Raw genomic sequence first — 20,795 nt, forward strand, 5'->3', positions numbered from 1 at the left:
TAATATATTATACAGTATAGATAATATAATATTATACAGTATATATAATATAATATTATACAGTATAAATAATATATTATACAGTATAGATAATATAATATTATACAGTATAATAATATACAGTATATATAATATAATATTATACAGTATAAATAATATCATATTATACAGTATAAATAATATAATATTATACAGTATAATAATATACAGTATATATAATATAATATTATACAGTATAAATAATATAATATTATACAGTATAAATAATATAATATTATACAGTATAATAATATACAGTATATATAATATAATATACAGTATAAATAATATAATATTATACAGTATAATAATATACAGTATATATAATATAATATTATACAGTATAAATAATATAATATTATACAGTATAAATAATATAATATTATACAGTATAATATTATACAGTATAGATAATATAATATTATACAGTATAAATAATATAATATTATACAGTATAGATAATATAATATTATACAGTATAAATAATATAATATTATACAGTATAGATAGTATAATATTATACAGTAACCCTAACCTCTGAACCAGTTTGAGTCTGAATCTGACCCACGGGCTCTGACCATTTCAGAGCGTCATCTCTTTTAATGAATGTTCTGTGTGTCTCTCTGTTGGACTTTCTGTGCTGTTGTCAGACACAAAAACAGAACTTTGACGTCTCAGTTGCCCCAAAGCTTCACGTCACAGCTGTCAGCTGAGATCTACTGGACCGATTCCAGCACTTATGGAAAGTATGAATTATTTACGACCAGAACATGTGAACATAGAGCCCAGGTTTAAAAATAAAGAATAACTATAATAACTTTATAGAAACAGTCATTGTTCTGTGTGATGGTGTGTGAGATTGATGAACTCTGTTGTTCCTTTAAATAATGACGACGAGCTTTTCAGAAGCATTTTGTCTTGAAAAACAATATTTTAAAATATTTATGTCACAATTATAAACTATTGTAAAATGACTCCAAACGTCGTTTATCTCCATGAGTTTGTGTCACGTTCATTATCCAACACGAGCCGCCCGTCAGGTGTGTCACACAGGTGAGAACACAATGATGTCATCGTCCCTCTACCCGACACAGCCCAGTCCGCAGCACGGAGGCTGGCAGCAGGCGGCCATCTTGTTGTTGCTGTTGGAGACGACCTCAACCTCCATCAGGTCTTCCAGGCTGTCATCCGGCTCGTCCAGCTCACCGCCAGCTTCAGCCCACGCTGGCTGGGTCGCCTCCACCGACCAGAACGCCACAGGAACCTGCAGAACGAGTGAAAACAAAACACAAGACACTTCACCTGTCCAGGTACGAGACACTTCATCTGACAAAGGTAAAGACACTTCACCTGTCCAGGTGAAGTGTCTTCAGCTGTCCAGGTCAGGGACACACTCCCCAGGAACCAGAAAGAACCAGCTGTAAACAGGAAGTTCTGTCTCACCCTCAGTTGCATCTCACTCAGCATGGCCTCTAGTCCTGCGATATGATTGGACAGATCAGGGCTCGGCTCCTCCTCCAAGGTGAGCCATGGCGCCTGGACTGAAGCCACACGAGCTGCCACGCCCACAACGCCATCAATACACCCTGGAGAGACAGACAGGTGAGACACAGACAGGCAGACAGACAGGTGAGAGACCAGCAGACAGGTGAGACACAGACAGGTGAGACACAGGCAGGTGAGAGACCAGCAGACAGGTGAGGGACATATTGGTTGTGTCTCCTTCGAAACAATATATATTTAAGAAAGTCTGCGGTTCTTTAAAGGAGTTCCTGTGGTTCTCTCAGAGGAGAGCCTCGTTAGAGAACGTCTGTTGGTTCTCTCAGAGGAGAGCCTCATTAAAGAACGTCTGTTGGTTCTCCAGGAGGAGAGACTCGTTAGTGAAATGAGGCTTTCCTCTGAGAGAACCAACAGACGTTCTCTAACTAGTCTCTCCTCCTGGAGAACCAACAGACGTTCACTAACGAGTCTCTCCTCCTGGAGAACCAACAGACGTTCACTAACGAGTCTCTCCTCCTGGAGAACCAACAGACGTTCTTTAATGAGGCTCTCCTCTGAGAGAACCAACAGACGTTCTCTAACGAGGCTCTCCTCTGAGAGAACCACAGGAACTCCTTTAAAGAACCGCAGACTTTCTTAAATATATATTGTTTCGAAGGAGACACAACCAATATGTCCCTCACCTGTCTGCTGGTTCTCCAGGAGGAGAGACTCGTTAGTGAACGTCTGTTGGTTCTCCAGGAGGAGAGACTAGTTAGAGAACGTCTGTTGGTTCTCTCAGAGGAAAGCCTCATTAAAGAACGTCTGTTGGTTCTCCAGGAGGAGAGACTAGTTAGAGAACGTCTGTTGGTTCTCTCAGAGGAAAGCCTCATTAAAGAACGTCTGTTGGTTCTCCAGGAGGAGAGACTAGTTAGAGAACGTCTGTTGGTTCTCTCAGAGGAAAGCCTCATTAAAGAACGTCTGTTGGTTCTCCAGGAGGAGAGACTAGTTAGAGAACGTCTGTTGGTTCTCTCAGGGGAGAGCCTCATTAAAGAACGTCTGTTGGTTCTCCAGGAGGAGAGACTCGTTAAAGAACGTCTGTTGGTTCTCCAGGAGGAGAGACTCGTTAGAGAACGTCTGTTGGTTCTCTCAGAGGAAAGCCTCATTGAAGAACGTCTGTTGGTTCTCCAGGAGGAGAGACTCGTTAGAGAACGTCTGTTGGTTCTCCAGGAGGAGAGACTCGTTAAAGAACGTCTGTTGGTTCTCCAGGAGGAGAGCCTTGTTAGAGAACGTCTGTTGGTTCTCCAGGAGGAGAGACTCGTTAAAGAACATCTGTTGGTTCTCCAGGAGGAGAGACTCGTTAGAGAACGTCTGTTGGTTCTCCAGGAGGAGAGACTAATTAGAGAACGTCTGTTGGTTCTCCAGGAGGAGAGACTAGTTAGAGAACGTCTGTTGGTTCTCTCAGAGGAAAGCCTCATTGAAGAACGTCTGTTGGTTCTCCAGGAGGAGAGACTCGTTAAAGAACGTCTGTTGGTTCTCCAGGAGGAGAGACTCGTTAGAGAACGTCTGTTGGTTCTCCAGGAGGAGAGACTCGTTAGAGAACGTCTGTTGGTTCTCCAGGAGGAGAGACTAGTTAGAGAACGTCTGTTGGTTCTCTCAGAGGAAAGCCTCGTTAGAGAACATCTGTTGGTTCTCCAGGAGGAGAGACTCGTTAGAGAACGTCTGTTGGTTCTCCAGGAGGAGAGACTAGTTAGAGAACGTCTGTTGGTTCTCTCAGAGGAAAGCCTCGTTAGAGAACATCTGTTGGTTCTCTCAGAGGAAAGCCTCGTTAGAGAACATCTGTTGGTTCTCCAGGAGGAGAGACTCGTTAGAGAACGTCTGTTGGTCCAGGAGGAGAGGGGAACACTGAGGAACCTTGAAAGTTTTGTAGGATTCCTTGAGGATGATCAGGGGGAACCTTCAGGTCCTTGAAGAATTTTCCAGGACCTTTAAGGTTCAGTGGGACGTAAGGAAAGGAGGTGAGGAGAGAGGAAAGAAACAGGGCGACAATTAAGAAGCAAAGGTGACACATAGCTCAGCCAATCACAGAGCTTGACACAGGAAGTTGAAGCCATCAGCTGACCCGTGTTGACCAGTGAGCGCCTGTCGTAGCGCTGCATCAGAGGAAACTGTCCAATCAGATCGCCGGCCTTACGGAGGTCAGACAGGAAGTTCTCCAACACCGACAGGAAGAGAACCCACAGACGCTCCGACACCTGTCTGTCCTCCACACCTGAGGGGGCGGAGTCACTGTCTGACAGCAGGCGCACCAGACGCTGGGACAGACCTGCAGACAGAGAGACAGGTGACAAACAGACAGATGACAGACAGGTGACAAACAGACAGGTGACAAACAGACAGGTGACAGACAGACAGGCACAGGGCGTACCCCTGCAGATCCGGTGTGCGAGCGCTCTCGTCTCGTCCATCTCGTCTCGCAGGAAGCTGCCGTCAGCTGAGCTGCCGAGCGACGCCGCCAGCTGCTGGAAACAGGAAGTGACCCGACTGAGAGCTTCCTGAGCGCGCTCACATTCGCCCTGCTGCCGCCGCCGCGACGCAAGCTCGTCCACCGAACGACGCCAGCGGCTCATGATGACATCACCAGGTGTATGACTCTTGTTATTTAAAGATCAATATTATAGATTAGAATCGAGTAAATCGATCAGCTGTGTGATCAATGACTCCGTCAAATCATCTCTTAATAAACAAAGATGGCTGCCTGACGTCACAATTCCACAGACAGGTTAAAATCTTTCTGATTCATCTTTTTCCACCAGATTTCTCAGCTGGGGATCAATAAAGGTTGATTCAATCTTATTGATCAGCCGATGAATATTTCTTCCTCGCTGGTTAATAATCGACTGAACGTCTGAGACTCCAACTGAGTCATGTGACCTGCTTCACTTCATCCTTCATATATAATTACATTGATATAAAAATGTAAAAGAAAATTAAATTCTACATTAAAAGATTAATGAATTAATAATTAACACAAAATAATTAATTACTCATTAGTGATGTATAAATCTTCAATAAATGATTGATAATTAAACATGAGTCACATTAAACTTTATAAATGGTGACAGTGTTATCTTTATATTATAAATATATAATCAAACTGTGACATCACTATATATCTAGATATATACAAGATATTATACTAGATATAAACAATATGTTGATATATGACAGCATGTAAACTACAAACATGTCTGACATTAAAACACGTTATTAAAACATTTAAAGTTTAAAGAGCTCAATCTTACCTGCTGCTGATGGCTCACCTTCTTCTTCTTCTGTGGTGGAGGACCAGCAGCTCTCTGTCAACACTCTGCTTGTCCTCTCAGGGGACGTCAGTGTTTTTAATTAACAGCTGAGGCCTGAACCTCCCAGGAGCCTCTTACTTTCCCCTCAGCTCTGCCTCACAGGCACAGATTCACTGCGTCAGGGTGAATATAGACAGAAGCTGTTGTTCCCGTGTCTCCATCCAGGAAAACAGTCGTCACAAGAAACAAGTTCAGTCGACTGAAAATCCTTTTCTGTTCAGACTCGTCTCAGGTGTTCACAGGTGACCTGATGAGACGGGATCAGTCAGAGGTGCTGTGTCAACACTGAACTGTCCATCATGAAGGCCAATGCTAACGTTACATTTCACATAATGCTAGCCGTGCACTGTGAAAGTGCTAGCAGCTAACTGAAGAGTCCACAGAGATTATTGACTGAATGTCCCAGGATGTTAAACCTGTGTGATGTCTGCCGGGCCGACAGTAGATACTTCTGTATCTGTTGTCAGCTGGATCAACTCGGAACATTTTACGTTGGCCTCGCTGACGAACACTCACTTTAAAAACTTATTGATCTGACTGAGCGGACAGATGCAGTTCATCAGATCAACATCTGTATGATACAAACCAGCATCATGTGTGTTTCTAGTCTAGATGCATCAGCTTCTGATCTGACTGGATGCAGGGGGAAACCGTTAGCCTAGCTTAGCACAAAGACTGGAAGCAGGGGGAAACCGTTAGCCTAGCTTAGCACAAAGACTGGAAGCAGGGAGAAACTGTTAGTCTAGCTTAGCCTTAATTTGGAGACAGTACACTGAATCGTCATCATCAGCTGGGTGTTTTCAGGCAGGAGGAACATGAGACGTTGCCGAGAAACAAAGAGTGATGCCGAGATTGAAAAGTGGCTGAAGGTATGTTGATTGTAATACCGGTCCTTGGAGTGGTATACCGCTGTTATGCCACTGGTATTCCACCGACATATGACGGTATGTGCTGCTTGAGACTGTAATGCTGATGTCGGAAGGCTTATACGCTGGATCAATGTGTCGATGCAGCATCATATGGTGCTGAAGCAGGAACCGTGTGTCCGTATTAGGCGTGCAGTGTTGGCTGGATCAAGACCAGTCGTAATTTTCTTTATTAGCGGCTTATTCCAGTCATTCAAAGTACAATGAACATGATACATAATATGCCACAATGGTTAACGATCTGTGACGTAGATTTTATATGAAGTAAAGTATTATTGTGTTCTCCTAATAAAGAAAACCTGTCAGTAAGTATTGTTTGGTTGGTTGGCTCAAAGTTTCTGCCATCGATTAGTCAGACTGGCTACGGTGGCTGGGCTAACATTAGCCATGTTAGTTAAGGCAAGCTCTTTCACTAGCTTTGAGTAGCTTATAAGCAGAAATGTCGACATATTACTTTACTATCATATCGCAAGAATCCCAAGTGTAATTACTGTCTATATGCCTACATCCCAACAAGATAACATGCAACAGAAATGCATACATTCCTTTATTTACGGCAATGTGTTAAGTTAGCATTGTCAATAAAGACTAAAAAAATGTATACATTTACAGCAGTACTTGTTGTAAAACCAGCCTAGTGGCATTATATTTGCATATTCATCAGGGGGTGGTACTCATCCAACAGTCTTTTAATGGCATAACAGTCTCAAGCAGCACATACCGTCATGTGTCAGTGGCATAGCAGCAGCATACCACTCCAGGGATCGGTTATGCCGCTGGGCAGCAATCGACATACCTTTGGCCACTTTTCGATCTCGACACTACTGCAAACAAAACCACGACCCTCATCATCATCACGTGTTTGAGCACTGAGAGCTGTAATGATTAATTGATCAGATGTCAGCAGCTATAATCATGGATTAGTGATTGACAGTCTGTGTTCGTCACTGAGATTATCCGCTGCTTTCTTTCTGACGGGCTGAAGATCTGTGAGACGTCTGCGGACAAACTGATCAACACGTTAAAACATTTTCAACATTTCATGAAACAAACAACTAATTGATGAACTGATTCATTGATAATGGAAATGATGGTTAGCTGAGTCAGTGTCAGTAACATGTACATGTGTTGGTCATGGTGTAGATTTATTATTTATATTCAGTGATTTATAAAAGCAGCAAACACAAACATGACATCATTCACACTGATAACATGTGATCAATACATCTGATCAGTCTCCACGGAATCAAACACAGAACAGGACGATTCAATAAATATCAACAAATATTAACAGTTTGTCGTTAATTAATATCAATTAGAGTCTGTGTCAGTCTGCACAGTCTGGCTCCTCTGATTGGCTGACAGCTGTCTGTGACATCAGCTGTTCAATATAAAATAATGTTCAGTTCTCAGTTCGGCCAGCAGGAGGAGACTCCGCCTCCTCTTTGTGTCATCATCACCTGGTCCTGCTCTGATTGGCTGTGTCTTCGTGTGTGTGTGTGTGTGTGTGTGTGTGTGTGGCTGCTGGTATCAGAGGGGGCGGGTCAGAGTATGTGATGAGTCATGCTTTGACTGACTGTGATTGGTTCAACTGTTTGTTGTTCTGATCATCGTTAGTTCTGCTGTCGTCATAGGAACAGTGATATGTTGCTGTGTCGTCGTCATGGCAGCGCATGGTCGTAGTCACAGCATCCTGGCCGTCGCCATGGCAGGGTTAGGGGTGGTCCTCGCAGCAAGAGGCGGTTGTCATGGCAGCGCGTAGTTGTTGTCACGGCAGCGTGTGGTTGTCGTCGTGGCAGCATGTTGACATTGCCACAGCAAGAGGCGGTTGTCATGGCAGTGTGTCATCATTGTCACTGCAGCATGTGGTAGTCATGGCAGCATGCGGTCGTCGTTGTCATGGCAATGTGATGTCGTCACGGCAGCGTGCGCGCATCGAGCGCCTCCCTCAGCTCGTGGCACAGACACTGACAGAAGCCGTAGAGGACGAGCAGCAGCAGCGTGGACGGGACCAGACTGACCAGGACCACGCCCAGCCACAGCTGACCAATCATCAGCAGGTAAATCCCCAGAGGCAGAGAGCTGAAGTACACCTGTGCAAACATCAGACACACACCTGTCAGCCCGCCCGTCAGCCCACCTGTCTCACATGTCCTCATTACAACATACTGACCAGGCAGAGCGCCCCCAGCAGGCAGCGGGGGAAGCTGCGCGACGTCCAGGCGCGACACTTGTGAGCCGGCAGGTTGCACGGCAACGAGTCGAGAGAAGGGGGGCGGTACACGCCCACCACATTGAGCATGCTCAGTGAGTCCGAGGACGGAGATTCGTCAGGGAGCTCCATGATGGTGATGACGAGACAGTCTGAGGAGCGGTGAGACGGGTCCACGGCTCCTCCTCCTGAGAGACAGACAGGTCAGAGAGAGAGAGAGAGAGAGAGAGAGAGAGAGGGAGAGAGAGAGAGAGAGACACAGGTCAGAGAGAGAGAGAGAGAGAGGTCATCAGAGGTCATCAGGTGTGCCTCTGATGACCCAGAGGCACCTCATGGGACACAACACCCACTGAGAAACTTAACCTCCAATTCTGCAAGGAAATCCTCAAGGTCCACAGAAACTGTCCAAACCATGCATGTAGAGCAGAGCTGGGACACTTCCCTCTCTCTCTACACATGATCAAAAGGTCAATTAAGTTCCAGGTTCACTTAGCACAAGCTGATCCTGATTCCTATCACCACAGAGCCTTCCTCAGTAACAGCCTCTGTCCAGAGACAGACCCTCTGAGAAACACCAGAGAAACCTGCCACCTCAAAACCCAAGACCTCCAGACTCTCTCCAAAACTCATCTGATATCTATAGACAAAGAGAATAAAAAGACTTACATTGACAATTGGAAAAATCAAATCAAATCCATCAATAAATTGGAGTGCTATCGCTCACTGGACAGAGAGTATTCTCCAGCACAATATCTGGTCAGCATACAAAACCCCAAACAAAGACAAACACTAACAATGTACAGACTCAGCGACCATCAGCTGCAGGTTGAAACAGGTCGGCATAAGAAAGAGTGAAGCCCAGAGGATGAAGAGTCTGTAGACACTGCTCTTCAGGAGAAATAGAACCTGAGGCCCATCTCCTCCTCTCCTGCCCCCTGTACCAGACTGAGAGAGAGGTTCTCCTCCAGCAGATCACTGCAGCAGATCCATCGTATCAGGAAAACATGTGAGGAGCTGTTAAAAGTCTGTCTGGGAGAAGATCCACCATTTGTAAAGTCAGCTGCACAATATGTAACACTAGAGACACACACCACTGCTGAGCACAACCATCACTGCTGTGATGTAATGTTGTTGTTGTTGTTGTTGTTTTTCATTTCTTTATTTTATATATTATTATTATTATCATCATCATTTAATATGAACTGTATATATATTTTTTAATTATATATAAGAACTTGCAACTGTCTAATGACACCCAGTCTGTGTATAAGAGAGAGACAGCACTTCATCAACACACACACACACACACACACACACACACACACACACACACACACAGACACACATATAGGGTATACAGTATAAATGTATATATACTTTTTTTTTTTTTATTGTATTATATTTGTATATATTTGATTCTGTGAGTTGTATTTGTTTTGTTTTCATTGACTCTTGATGCTTTGGCAACATAGTTCTTGTAACATTCATGCCAAAAAAGCAAATTTGAATTTTTGGAGAGAGAGAGAGAGAAGAAGAAGAAGAAGCCAAAGCCAAACCAAAGAAGGCCTGCAACAACACCTGGATCTCCTGCACAGTTTCTGTCACACCTGGGCTCTGACTGTCAACCTGAACAAAACTAAAATACTGGTTTTCCAGAAGAGGTCTGGGAACCACAGCCTTAAACATCAATTCTATCTGGACAAAGTCACATTAGAGCACGCAAAAAATTACACATATTTAGGTCTCAATATTAGTTCAACAGGTAATTTTCACACGGCGGTGAATGAGCTGAGAGACAAAGCAAGAAGGGCATTTTATGCAATTAAAAGAAACATCAAAACAGATATTCCAATTAAAACATGGTTAAAAATCTTTAAATGGGTAAATGAACCCATCGCTCTGTATGGCAGTGAAATATGGGGCCCGCTCAGCAGACATTTAACATTTACTGACTGGGACGATCACCCAATCGAAACATATTACACCTGCAGAGACACATCCCAAATAATGCCTGCCGAGCAGAACTGGGTCAGTACCCCCTACAAATCACAATCGAAAAAAGAGCCATCAAATTCTACAACCACCTAAAATCAAGTGACCCCCAGAGTTTCCACTACAAAGCACTAAAATCCCAAGAGACAAACTTGGAGAAAAGCCCCCTCAGTCAGCTCGCCCTGACTCTCAGCTCCCCGACATCAACACCAGACCCTCAGGACAGACCCCAAACCATCCGGCCCGACCAAATCATAGAAGGACAGAAAGAGAAATACACCACCTACTGGAAAGACACCACAGAGAACCAAAGCAAAATGGACTGTTATTCAGCCTTAAACAGGCCGTACACAGTGGCAGAACACCTGAGCACCGTACCTGAGCACAGCCTCAGACAGACTCTGAGCAGATACAGACTGAGCGGACACAGTCTGGCTCTGGAAACCGGCCGACACAGACGGACCTGGACTCCCAGGGAGGACAGACTCTGCTCGCTCTGCTCACAGGGAGAAGTAGAGACTGAGCAACATTTTCTACTCCGCTGTGACAAATATAAACAGATTAGACAAAATTTCTTCCCCAAATTTAAAAACCACTGTGAGGAATTTGAGACACTTCCAGACGTAGACAAATTAAAATATGTTTTAGGTGAGAAACCAAAGTGCTGCAGACGAGCAGCTGAGTATGTGTCCTCCTGCCACAGACTGAGGGACGACCACGGAAACACCACAGAGCAGCAAACCACCGCTCCAAACTCTGCTCCTGGAAATATTGTAAATATGTTGTGATCACAATGATTTTCTTCTTTTTTTTTTTTTCTTTTCTGTGTGTGGATTGATTAATGTCTCAATTTTAAGTTGTTTATATTTTATTGTTATGTTTATATTCTGCGATTGACTGTCATTAATCATCTGTTTATTTTTATTATTTTTGTTATTAATATTATTTTATTGTTATATGCTTTGGCAATATAAGCACTGCCTTGTCATGCCAATAAAGCTATTGAAAATTGAAAAAAAATTGAGAGAGAGAGAGAGAGAGAGAGAGAGAGAGAGAGAGAGACAGTTCAGCTCATCCTGAAGAATGTTCAGTTTGAAAATCATCATCTTCAGTTGTCTCACCTGTCAGACTGTTTGGATTCAAAACCACCTCCCCTCCACCTCCTCCACCTCCTCCACCTCCTCCACCTCCTCCTCCTCGACGAGCTCGGTCCTGACACGACAGAACAGCCAGAATATGTCTGTCATCCTCCATCAACCACACCTGAAGAAGAGGAAGAAGAAGAAGAAGAAGAAGAAGAAGACCGGAAGTCACCCAAAGTCAGGTTGGAAAACAAGTCTCCCCTCCTGGTTAACTAAATACTGTCTCACCTCCTCGTCAGGGACGTGGGTTTCGTGGCGACAGAAAGGACAGCTGATGACCGAGGGTGAGGACTCTCCTGAAAACCAATCAGAAGAGAGTTACCTGATGATGTCAGAATCACGTACTCAGCATCATACCGGTTAACTGTGGATCTTGTACACATGGAAATAATCCATGTCATTGACTACGTATAGATTGATTTGCATAACGTGTGTCGATGCATCACAAGGAAGTACATCGAGCTTTACTTTATATACAATCTTGATTTATTCTTCTGCGTGCATAGGTGTTTGACCATAGCCTACACCGTAGCATGATGTGCCACCTTCCCAGAATGGAACAGCACGTGGCAGCGATGCAGACCGCAATGACTGTGATTGGTTCCCCTGGAAGCATCACATTCTTCAGCTTCTCGGGTGCTTGGCGGTGGTGTTAACACAGGACTGTGACCTGTACTTTCCCCAGTAAACACACCGCCCTCTGCGGCTGTGTCGGTCCCTCCAAAATGGCCAATTGCTGCTCTTTACACTCCTCCTCCTCCGCTGCTGCATGCTGCCAGAGTGTCTCTGGGCGCGAGAGAGAGAAAGAGACGGCCCTCGCTGCAGACTGAAGAAGTCGGCGTGTTTTAAGAGAAAAGTCCAGCTGACAATCTGCTCACCAGCGCCAGCAACACAGACAGACCAGCACATATTGAGTGGTGGTTACTTTCTGTATCAGAGCGTGATATACTAAGACGATCAACACGTGGAACCGGTTTCTGTTAGTACTAAATGTTTCTTCATCGCCCCAGTGTTACAGACTAAAAGAACAAGAGACATTTTACTTTCAATTCAAAATCCGATTCAAGTACCTGACAGGTAGACTCACCTATGTCGACCATCTTCTTCAGACACTTGGCACAGACTCGGTGCAGACAGCCCAGAAGTTTGGGTTTCCTGCTCCGAGTATCATAGCGATTGTAGCAGATTTTACACTCGAGTTCCTCCAGAGTGTAAACCAGAGACTGAGCCCAGGTCTGCACCTGAACGCACCACAACAAAGGGTTACTAACCCTGAACGCACCACAACAAAGTGCTAACAACAACATCCAATAGCAGCACTGAAGTCTCAGCTGCAGGACGGCGGCAGTCACATGCCTCATCTACTGTTTACATCATTGGTTCTGGTGGGATGATGTCAGAGGTGACACCGAGAGAGGCCTGATGGGAAATCTCACCTTTCCTTCCATCTCCCGACCAGGCTCCGCCTCTTTCAGATGGCTCATCCTTTTGGCTGTCATCCGTCTTGAACCAGGAGGGTGGGGCAGCGTGAGCGGAGCTTCACCAACCTGAGGCCGTCACCTGGCTGGAACAAAAAAACAGAATGAAACCACTACGTGTCGTCTGATTGGCTGGTTTTCGTCTTCAGAGATGAGGCAACAGGTACATACCTGACTCCAGATCAGCTGATCAGTCTGACCGGACACCCTTTTGTCCAGTCAGGAGGGACGCCCATCTGTCCAATCAGGAGAGCAGATCTACAGACAGACAGACTGGTCAGACATACAGGTCACAGACATACAGGTCACAGACAGACAGGTCACAAACAGACAGGTCAGATGGACAGGTCACAGACAGACAGGTCAGATGGACAGGTCACAGACAGACAAGTCAGATGGATAGGTCACAGACAGACAGACAGGTCAGAAACACAGATCACAGACAGACAGACAGGTCACAAACAAGTGTCTGAAAAATCTGAAATTAAAACCTTTATTTTGACATGATTTCAAAATAAAACGCACAAATCTATGAACGTGTGTCTGGGCTGCAGCTGGTTAGTTTCAGACACACACACACACACACACACACACACACACACACAAACAGTGGGCTGAGTGTATTTATAGACTGCAGCAGCTGTTATGTCATCAGTGGAGGGGGACACTGGGGATGCTGATGTTGCTATGGCAACAGCTCTGCCTGAACCTGCTGTATCAGCCAATCAGATGAGTCAGCTGTGATCACATGTTGCTGATCAGCTGATTGACAGTTTATGGTGTTACGTCTCAGATCCTGAACGGAAACTGTCCCAAAATCAATCGGTTGTTTTGTTTACTTTTAGTTTTTAATTAAAAGTATCAACATTCAAAGAATGTTTACCTCCAAACTGTGCTGAGCTCAAGTACTTGAGTACATTTATTAACTGTAAACCTGTTAAATCAAACAGACCATCATCCTACTGGACCGGACACACTGTAGCCACATCACACTTCAGTGCACCGACACTCCGCCTCGCTGTCTGTGTGAAAGACTCAGATGTGGAGAGGGGGGACAGTTTAGCTGCGGCTCTGATCCGCCTCCGGAGGTAGAATCAGAGCCGCAGCAGAGGAGAGACGGGTCTGATGGTGTTCAGTCTGACAGCTAAACAGATCCTTCACTCCTTTCCATCACGCTCTACAGTGTTTTAACACGTTCTACAGTGTTTCCATCACATTCTACATTGTTTTTAACACATTCTACAGTGTTTTTAACACACTCTACAGTGTTTTAACACGTTCTACAGTGTTTCCATCACATTCTACAGTGTTTTTAACACATTCTACAGTGTTTTAACACGTTCTACAGTGTTTTTAACACATTGTACAGTGTTTTAACACGTTCTACAGTGTTTCCATCACGTTCTACAGTGTTTTTAACACGTTCTACAGTGTTTTTAACACATTTTACAGTGTTTCCATCACGTTCTACAGTGTTTTTAACACATTGTACAGTGTTTACGTCACGTTCTACAGTGTTTTTAACACGTCCTACAGTGTTTTTAACACATTCTACAGTGTTTCCATCACGTTCTACAGTGTTTTTAACACATTCTAGTGTTTTAACACATTCTACAGTGTTTTTAACACGTTCTACAGTGTTTTTAACACATTCTACAGTGTTTCCATCACGTTCTACAGTGTTTTTAACACGTTCTACAGTGTTTTTAACACATTCTACAGTGTTTCCATCACGTTCTAGTGTTTTTACACAGTTTCTAACCTGTTCTACAGTGTTTCTAACATGTTCTAGTGTTTCTAACCTGTTCTACAGTGTTTCTAACATGTTCTAGTGTTTCTAACACGTTCTAGAGTTTCTAACCTGTTCTAGTGTTTCTAACACGTTCTACAGTGTTTCTAACATGTTCTAGTGTTTCTAACACGTTCTAGAGTTTCTAACGCGTTCTACAGTGTTTCTAACACGTTGTAGAGTTTCTAACCTGTTCTACAGTGTTTCTAACATGTTGTAGATTTTCTAACCTGTTATACAGTGTTTCTAACATGTTCTAGTGTTTCTAACACGTTCTAGAGTTTCTAACCTGTTCTACATTGTTTCTAACATGTTCTAGTGCTTCTAACACGTGCTAGAGTTTCTAACCTGTTCTACAGTGTTTCTAACACGTTCTAGAGTTGCTAACCTGTTCTACAGTGTGTCTAACACGTTCTACAGTGTTTCTAACATGCGTTAGTGTTTCTAACACGTTCTACAGTGTTTCTAACATGTTCTAGTGTTTCTAACACATTCTACAGTTTCTAACCTGTTCTATAGTGTGTCTAACATGTTCTACAGTGTTTCTAACATGTTCTAGTGTTTCTAACACGTTCTAGAGTTTCTAACACGTTCTAGGGTTTCTAACATGTTCTGCAGTGTTTCTAACACGTTTCAACAGTGTGTCTAACACATTCTAGAGTTTCTAACACTTTCTACAGTGTTTCTAACACGTTCTACAGTATTTCTAACATGTTCTAGAGTTTCTCACACGTTCTTCAGTGTTTCTAACACGTTGTAGAGTTTCTAACCTGTTCTACAGTGTGTCTAACATGTTATAGTGTTTCTAGCCCGTTCTACAGTGTTTCTAACATGTTCTAGAGTTTCTAACCTGTTCTACATTGTTTGTAACATGTTCTAGTGTTTCTAACACGTTCTAGAGTTTCTAACCTGTTCTACAGTGTGTCTAACACGTTCTACAGTGTTTCTAACATGTGTTAGTGTTTCTAACACACTCTACAGTGTTTCTAACATGTTCTGGTGTTTCTTACATGTTCTACAGTTTCTAACCTGTTCTATAGTGTGTCTAACACGTTCTACAGTGTTTCTAACATGTTCTAGTGTTTCTAACACGTTCTAGAGTTTCTAGCACGTTCTAGGGTTTCTAACATGTTCTGCAGTGTTTCTAACACGTTCTACAGTGTGTCTAACACGTTCTAGAGTTTCTAACACGTTCTACAGTGTTTCTAACATGTTCTAGAGTTTCCAACACGTTCTACAGTGTTTCTAACACGTTCTACAGTTGGTCTAACACGTTCTAGAGTTTCTAACAGGTTCTACAGTGTTTCTAACACGCTCTACAGTGTTTCTAACACGTTCTACAGTGTGTCTAACACGTTCTAGTGTTTCTAACACGTTCTAGAGTTTCTAACACGTTCTACAGTGTTTCTAACATATTGTAGAGTTTCTAACCTGTTCTACAGTGTTTCTAACAAGTTCTACAGTGTTTCTAACACGTTCTATAGTTTCTAACCTGTTCTAGAGTGTTTCTAACATGTTCTAGTGTTTCTAACACATTCCAGTGTCTCTAACATGTTCTAGAGTTTCTAACCTGTTCTACAGTGTTTCTAACATGTTCTAGAGTTTCTAACACGTTCTACAGTGTTTCTATCATGTTCTACAGTGTCTAACACGTTCTAGAGTTTCTAACACGTTCTACAGTGTTTCTAACACGTTGTAGAGTTTCTAACCTGTTCTACAGTGTTTCTAACACGTTCTACAGTGTTTCTAACATCTTCTAGAGTTTCTATCCTGTTCTACAGTGTTTCTAACATCTTCTAGAGTTTCTAACACGTTCTACAGTGTTTCTAACATCTTCTAGAGTTTCTATCCTGTTCTACGGTGTTTCTAACATCTTCTAGAGTTTCTAACACGTTCTACAGTGTTTCTAACACGGTGTAGAGTTTCTAACCTGTTCTACAGTGTTTCTAACATGTTCTAGTGTTTCTAACACGTTCTAGAGTTTCTAACACGTTCTACAGTGTTTCTAACACGTTGTAGAGTTTCTAACCTGTTCTACAGTGTGTCTAACATGTTATAGTGTTTCTAACACGTTCTACAGTATGTCTAACATGTTATAGTGTTTCTAACACGTTCTACAGTGTTTCTAACATGTTCTAGTGTTTCTAACCTGTTCTACAGTGTTTCTAACAAGTTCTACAGTGTTTCTAACATGTTCTAGTGTTTCTAACACGTTCTACAGTGTTTCTAACACATTGTAGAGTTTCTAACCTGTTGTACAGTGTTTCTAACAAGTTCTACAGTGTTTCTAACATGTTCTAGTGTTTCTAACACTTTCTACAGTGTTTCTAACACATTGTAGAGTTTCTAACCTGTTCTAGAGTGTGTCTAACATGTTATAGTGTTTCTAGCCCGTTCTACAGTGTTTCTAACATGTTCTAGAGTTTCTAACCTGTTCTACATTGTTTCTAACATGTTCTAGTGTTTCTAACACGTGCTAGAGTTTCTAACCTGTTCTACAGTGTTTCTAACACGTTCTAGGGTGTTTCTAACATGTTCTAGTGTTTCTAACACGTGCTAGAGTGTTTCTAACATGTTCTTGTGTTTCTAACACGTTCTACAGTGTTTCTAACATGTGTTAGTGTTTCTAAAACGTTCTACAGTGTTTCTAACATGTTCTAGTGTTTCTAACACGTTCTACAGTGTTTTTAACACGTTCTACAGTGTGTCTAACACGTTCTAGAGTTTCTAACACGTTCTACAGTGTTTCTAACATGTTCTAGAGTTTCCAACACGTTCTACAGTGTTTCTAACACGTTCTACAGTGTGTCTAACACGTTCTAGAGTTTCTAACACGTTCTACAGTGTTTCTAACATGTTCTAGAGTTTCCAACACGTTCTACAGTGTTTCTAACACGTTCTACAGTTGGTCTAACACGTTCTAGAGTTTCTAACAGGTTCTACAGTGTTTCTAACACGCTCTACAGTGTTTCTAACACGTTCTACAGTGTGTCTAACACGTTCTAGTGTTTCTAACACGTTCTAGAGTTTCTAACACGTTCTACAGTGTTTCTAACATATTGTAGAGTTTCTAACCTGTTCTACAGTGTTTCTAACAAGTTCTACAGTGTTTCTAACACGTTCTATAGTTTCTAACCTGTTCTAGAGTGTTTCTAACATGTTCTAGTGTTTCTAACACATTCCAGTGTCTCTAACATGTTCTAGAGTTTCTAACCTGTTCTACAGTGTTTCTAACATGTTCTAGAGTTTCTAACACGTTCTACAGTGTTTCTATCATGTTCTACAGTGTCTAACACGTTCTAGAGTTTCTAACACGTTCTACAGTGTTTCTAACACGTTGTAGAGTTTCTAACCTGTTCTACAGTGTTTCTAACACGTTCTACAGTGTTTCTAACATCTTCTAGAGTTTCTATCCTGTTCTACAGTGTTTCTAACATCTTCTAGAGTTTCTAACACGTTCTACAGTGTTTCTAACATCTTCTAGAGTTTCTATCCTGTTCTACGGTGTTTCTAACATCTTCTAGAGTTTCTATCCTGTTCTACAGTGTTTCTAACATCTTCTAGAGTTTCTAACACGTTCTACAGTGTTTCTAACATCTTCTAGAGTTTCTATCCTGTTCTACGGTGTTTCTAACATCTTCTAGAGTTTCTAACACGTTCTACAGTGTTTCTAACACGGTGTAGAGTTTCTAACCTGTTCTACAGTGTTTCTAACATGTTCTAGTGTTTCTAACACGTTCTAGAGTTTCTAACACGTTCTACAGTGTTTCTAACACGTTGTAGAGTTTCTAACCTGTTCTACAGTGTGTCTAACATGTTATAGTGTTTCTAACACGTTCTACAGTATGTCTAACATGTTATAGTGTTTCTAACACGTTCTACAGTGTTTCTAACATGTTCTAGTGTTTCTAACCTGTTCTACAGTGTTTCTAACAAGTTCTACAGTGTTTCTAACATGTTCTAGTGTTTCTAACACGTTCTACAGTGTTTCTAACACATTGTAGAGTTTCTAACCTGTTCTACAGTGTTTCTAACAAGTTCTACAGTGTTTCTAACATGTTCTAGTGTTTCTAACACTTTCTACAGTGTTTCTAACACATTGTAGAGTTTCTAACCTGTTCTAGAGTGTGTCTAACATGTTATAGTGTTTCTAGCCCGTTCTACAGTGTTTCTAACATGTTCTAGAGTTTCTAACCTGTTCTACATTGTTTCTAACATGTTCTAGTGTTTCTAACACGTGCTAGAGTTTCTAACCTGTTCTACAGTGTTTCTAACACGTTCTAGGGTGTTTCTAACATGTTCTAGTGTTTCTAACACGTGCTAGAGTGTTTCTAACATGTTCTTGTGTTTCTAACACGTTCTACAGTGTTTCTAACATGTGTTAGTGTTTCTAAAACGTTCTACAGTGTTTCTAACATGTTCTAGTGTTTCTAACACGTTCTACAGTGTTTTTAACACGTTCTACAGTGTGTCTAACACGTTCTAGAGTTTCTAACACGTTCTACAGTGTTTCTAACATGTTCTAGAGTTTCCAACACGTTCTACAGTGTTTCTAACACGTTCTACGGTGTGTCTAACACATTGTAGAGTTTCTAACCTGTTCTACAGTGTTTCTAACACGTTCTACAGTGTTTCTAACACGTTCTACAGTTTCTAACCTGTTCTACAGTGTTTCTAACATGTTCTACAGTGTTTCTAACACATTCTACAGTGTTTCTAACATGTTCTAGAGTTTCTAACCTGTTCTACACTGTTTCTAACATGTTCTAGAGTTTCTTACAAGTTCTACAATGTTTCTAACAAGTTCTAGTGTTTCTAACACGTTCTACAGTGTTTCTAACATGCTCTAGAGTTTCTAACCTGTTCTACAGTGTTTCTAACATGTTCTAGTGTTTCTTACACGTTCTAGAGTTGCTAACCTGTTCTACAGTGTTTCTAACACGTTCTAGAGTTTCTAACACGTTCTGTGTGTGTGTGTGTCTCCGTTTGTGTCCCACATTTTTATTAGGGTTAGGGTTATTGTAACATCACACCTGAGGCTGTGACATCATTGGTGGAGAGGTGTATGTTGATAGTGACACGTTGTTGCTCACCTGCTGGAAGATGGAGGCTGAGTTGATGGTTGCTGTAGGTGTAGTTGCAGTTGCAGGTTGAGTTGCTGTTGTCTCAAACTGAAGCAACGCCAGGATACAGTCTGGCTACTTGTTGCTTTTCATGTAGTTGCAGCAACATGTTGCTTAATAAACAGTTTATTTCCAAGTTGTTGCATGTTCTGTACGGGATACAGTTTGTAGGTCTAGTTGCTGTGGATGGAGTTGCAGTAGTCTAGTTGCTGTGGATGGAGTTGCAGTAGTCTAGTTGCTGTGGTCCTTTTTGAAGCTTTAAAATTGAACCAACATGTTGTTATCAGACATCAGCAGTCTGGTTGCTGTAGTTGGTGTTTAGGGTTGAAACAACATGGTGGTCATCATCACACATCAACAGTGTGTTTGCTCGTTGCCCTTCATGCAGTTGCTGCTGGTCGCTGTCGCGGTGGTCTGTGTAGCGGTGGTCGCTGTCGCGGTGGTCGCGGTGGTCTGTGTAGCGGTGGTCGCTGTCGCGGTGGTCGCGGTGGTCTGTGTAGCGGTGGTCGCTGTCGCGGTGGTCTGTGTCGCGGTGGTCTGTGTAGCGGTGGTCGCTGTCGCGGTGGTCGCGGTGGTCTGTGTAGCGGTGGTCGCTGTCGCGGTGGTCGCCGTGCTCCCTCAGGTTGAAGCAACACTGCGGTAGTTGACCGTCATCAGGCTCATTAACAGTCCGCGGTCGTCGCGCGCCTCCGCTCTGACTGACAGCACTAACATTAAGCTAACAGGCTAACAGGCTAACCGTCGGTGTGTCCGGTGTGTCGTCGCTGGCTGCCGGTTGCTGTCCGGGGCTGGTCTCGGTGTTGGTGACTCACCGCCTCTCCTCCGTCTCTCTGCTGCTCACTGCGGCGCGCGGCCGGCGGCGGGAGCCCGGGTTACCATGGCAACCGGCCCGCAGCGGAATGACGGGAAATCTCCGACTGATGATGAACAGCAGAGAGGATCGATCACCTGATCAATGACCTTATCAGTTCTTGAGCGTATAAATAAAGTCACGTGCTGTTCTCATGCTGATTGTAGATCAGCTGTTGTGTAATGATCACAACTGCTGCACAACACGCCACTCACCTGCTCAGGTGCTTCAACAGGAACACCTGCAGCCCACACTCACAGCTGTTCACATGTACACACCGGAAGTGGACAGACTGTAAACAGGAGAGGTGCTCACACTGTCACACTGCTGATGTATTGATCACATTGATGACGTCACTCTCTCTGAGAACCCGGTGTCTTCACATCATTCACAGTATTTT

At 42.9% G+C, this 20,795-nt stretch overlaps 2 protein-coding genes across 7 annotated transcripts; both read right to left on the bottom strand.

Annotated features, from left to right (window-relative positions):
- Positions 1-575: 575 nt before the first annotated feature.
- On the bottom strand, positions 576-4,865 carry LOC311253866 (regulator of G-protein signaling 9-binding protein). 2 transcript variants are annotated; one of them, XM_084347754.1, is made up of 5 exons: positions 4,824-4,865; positions 3,947-4,172; positions 3,641-3,844; positions 1,483-1,625; positions 576-1,303 (listed from the first exon to the last, which is right to left on the bottom strand). In XM_084347754.1, exons 2-5 carry the CDS (start codon positions 4,146-4,148, stop codon positions 1,121-1,123), a joined length of 732 nt encoding a protein of 243 aa, XP_084203880.1. In that variant the 5' UTR covers positions 4,149-4,172; positions 4,824-4,865; the 3' UTR covers positions 576-1,120. The 2 variants fall into 2 exon arrangements, with proteins under 2 accessions (XP_084203880.1, XP_084203879.1); XM_084347753.1 differs by having other exon boundaries at positions 3,641-4,172.
- Positions 4,866-6,935: 2,070 nt separating this feature from the next.
- Positions 6,936-20,581, bottom strand: LOC311255098 (E3 ubiquitin-protein ligase RNF182). 5 transcript variants are annotated; one of them, XM_084349287.1, is made up of 9 exons: positions 20,285-20,581; positions 19,516-19,801; positions 12,805-12,891; positions 12,592-12,719; positions 12,243-12,396; positions 11,384-11,451; positions 11,135-11,276; positions 7,983-8,209; positions 6,936-7,902 (listed from the first exon to the last, which is right to left on the bottom strand). In XM_084349287.1, the coding sequence occupies exons 4-9, from the start codon at positions 12,652-12,654 to the stop codon at positions 7,726-7,728; spliced, it is 831 nt and encodes a 276-aa protein (XP_084205413.1). In that variant the 5' UTR covers positions 12,655-12,719; positions 12,805-12,891; positions 19,516-19,801; positions 20,285-20,581; the 3' UTR covers positions 6,936-7,725. The 5 variants fall into 5 exon arrangements, with proteins under 5 accessions (XP_084205413.1, XP_084205410.1, XP_084205411.1 ...); XM_084349284.1 differs by adding an exon at positions 13,586-13,655 and having other exon boundaries at positions 19,516-20,581; XM_084349285.1 differs by adding an exon at positions 13,586-13,667 and having other exon boundaries at positions 19,516-20,581.
- Positions 20,582-20,795: the final 214 nt, after the last annotated feature.

The sequence above is a fragment of the Pagrus pagrus genome (genome assembly GCF_965226575.1).
Source record: "Pagrus pagrus genome assembly, chromosome: 3".
Classification (NCBI taxonomy): Eukaryota; Metazoa; Chordata; class Actinopteri; order Spariformes; family Sparidae; genus Pagrus; species Pagrus pagrus.

Excerpts from the sequence above, each read along its gene's own strand:
- LOC311253866 (XM_084347753.1), bottom strand. The coding sequence starts at position 4,148 with ATGAGCCGCTGGCGTCGTTCGGTGGACGAGCTTGCGTCGCGGCGGCGG. Across the intron at positions 1,626-3,640 it reads GCGCTCACTGGTCAACACGG|GGTGTATTGATGGCGTTGTG; the intron begins GTCAGCTGATGG and ends CTGTCTCTCCAG. Across the intron at positions 1,304-1,482 it reads TGAGTGAGATGCAACTGAGG|GTTCCTGTGGCGTTCTGGTC; the intron begins GTGAGACAGAAC and ends CTCGTTCTGCAG.
- LOC311255098 (XM_084349287.1), bottom strand. The coding sequence starts at position 12,654 with ATGACAGCCAAAAGGATGAGCCATCTGAAAGAGGCGGAGCCTGGTCGG. Across the intron at positions 12,397-12,591 it reads GTCGGGAGATGGAAGGAAAG|GTGCAGACCTGGGCTCAGTC; the intron begins GTGAGATTTCCC and ends TGGTGCGTTCAG. Across the intron at positions 7,903-7,982 it reads TGCTGGGGGCGCTCTGCCTG|GTGTACTTCAGCTCTCTGCC; the intron begins GTCAGTATGTTG and ends ATGTTTGCACAG.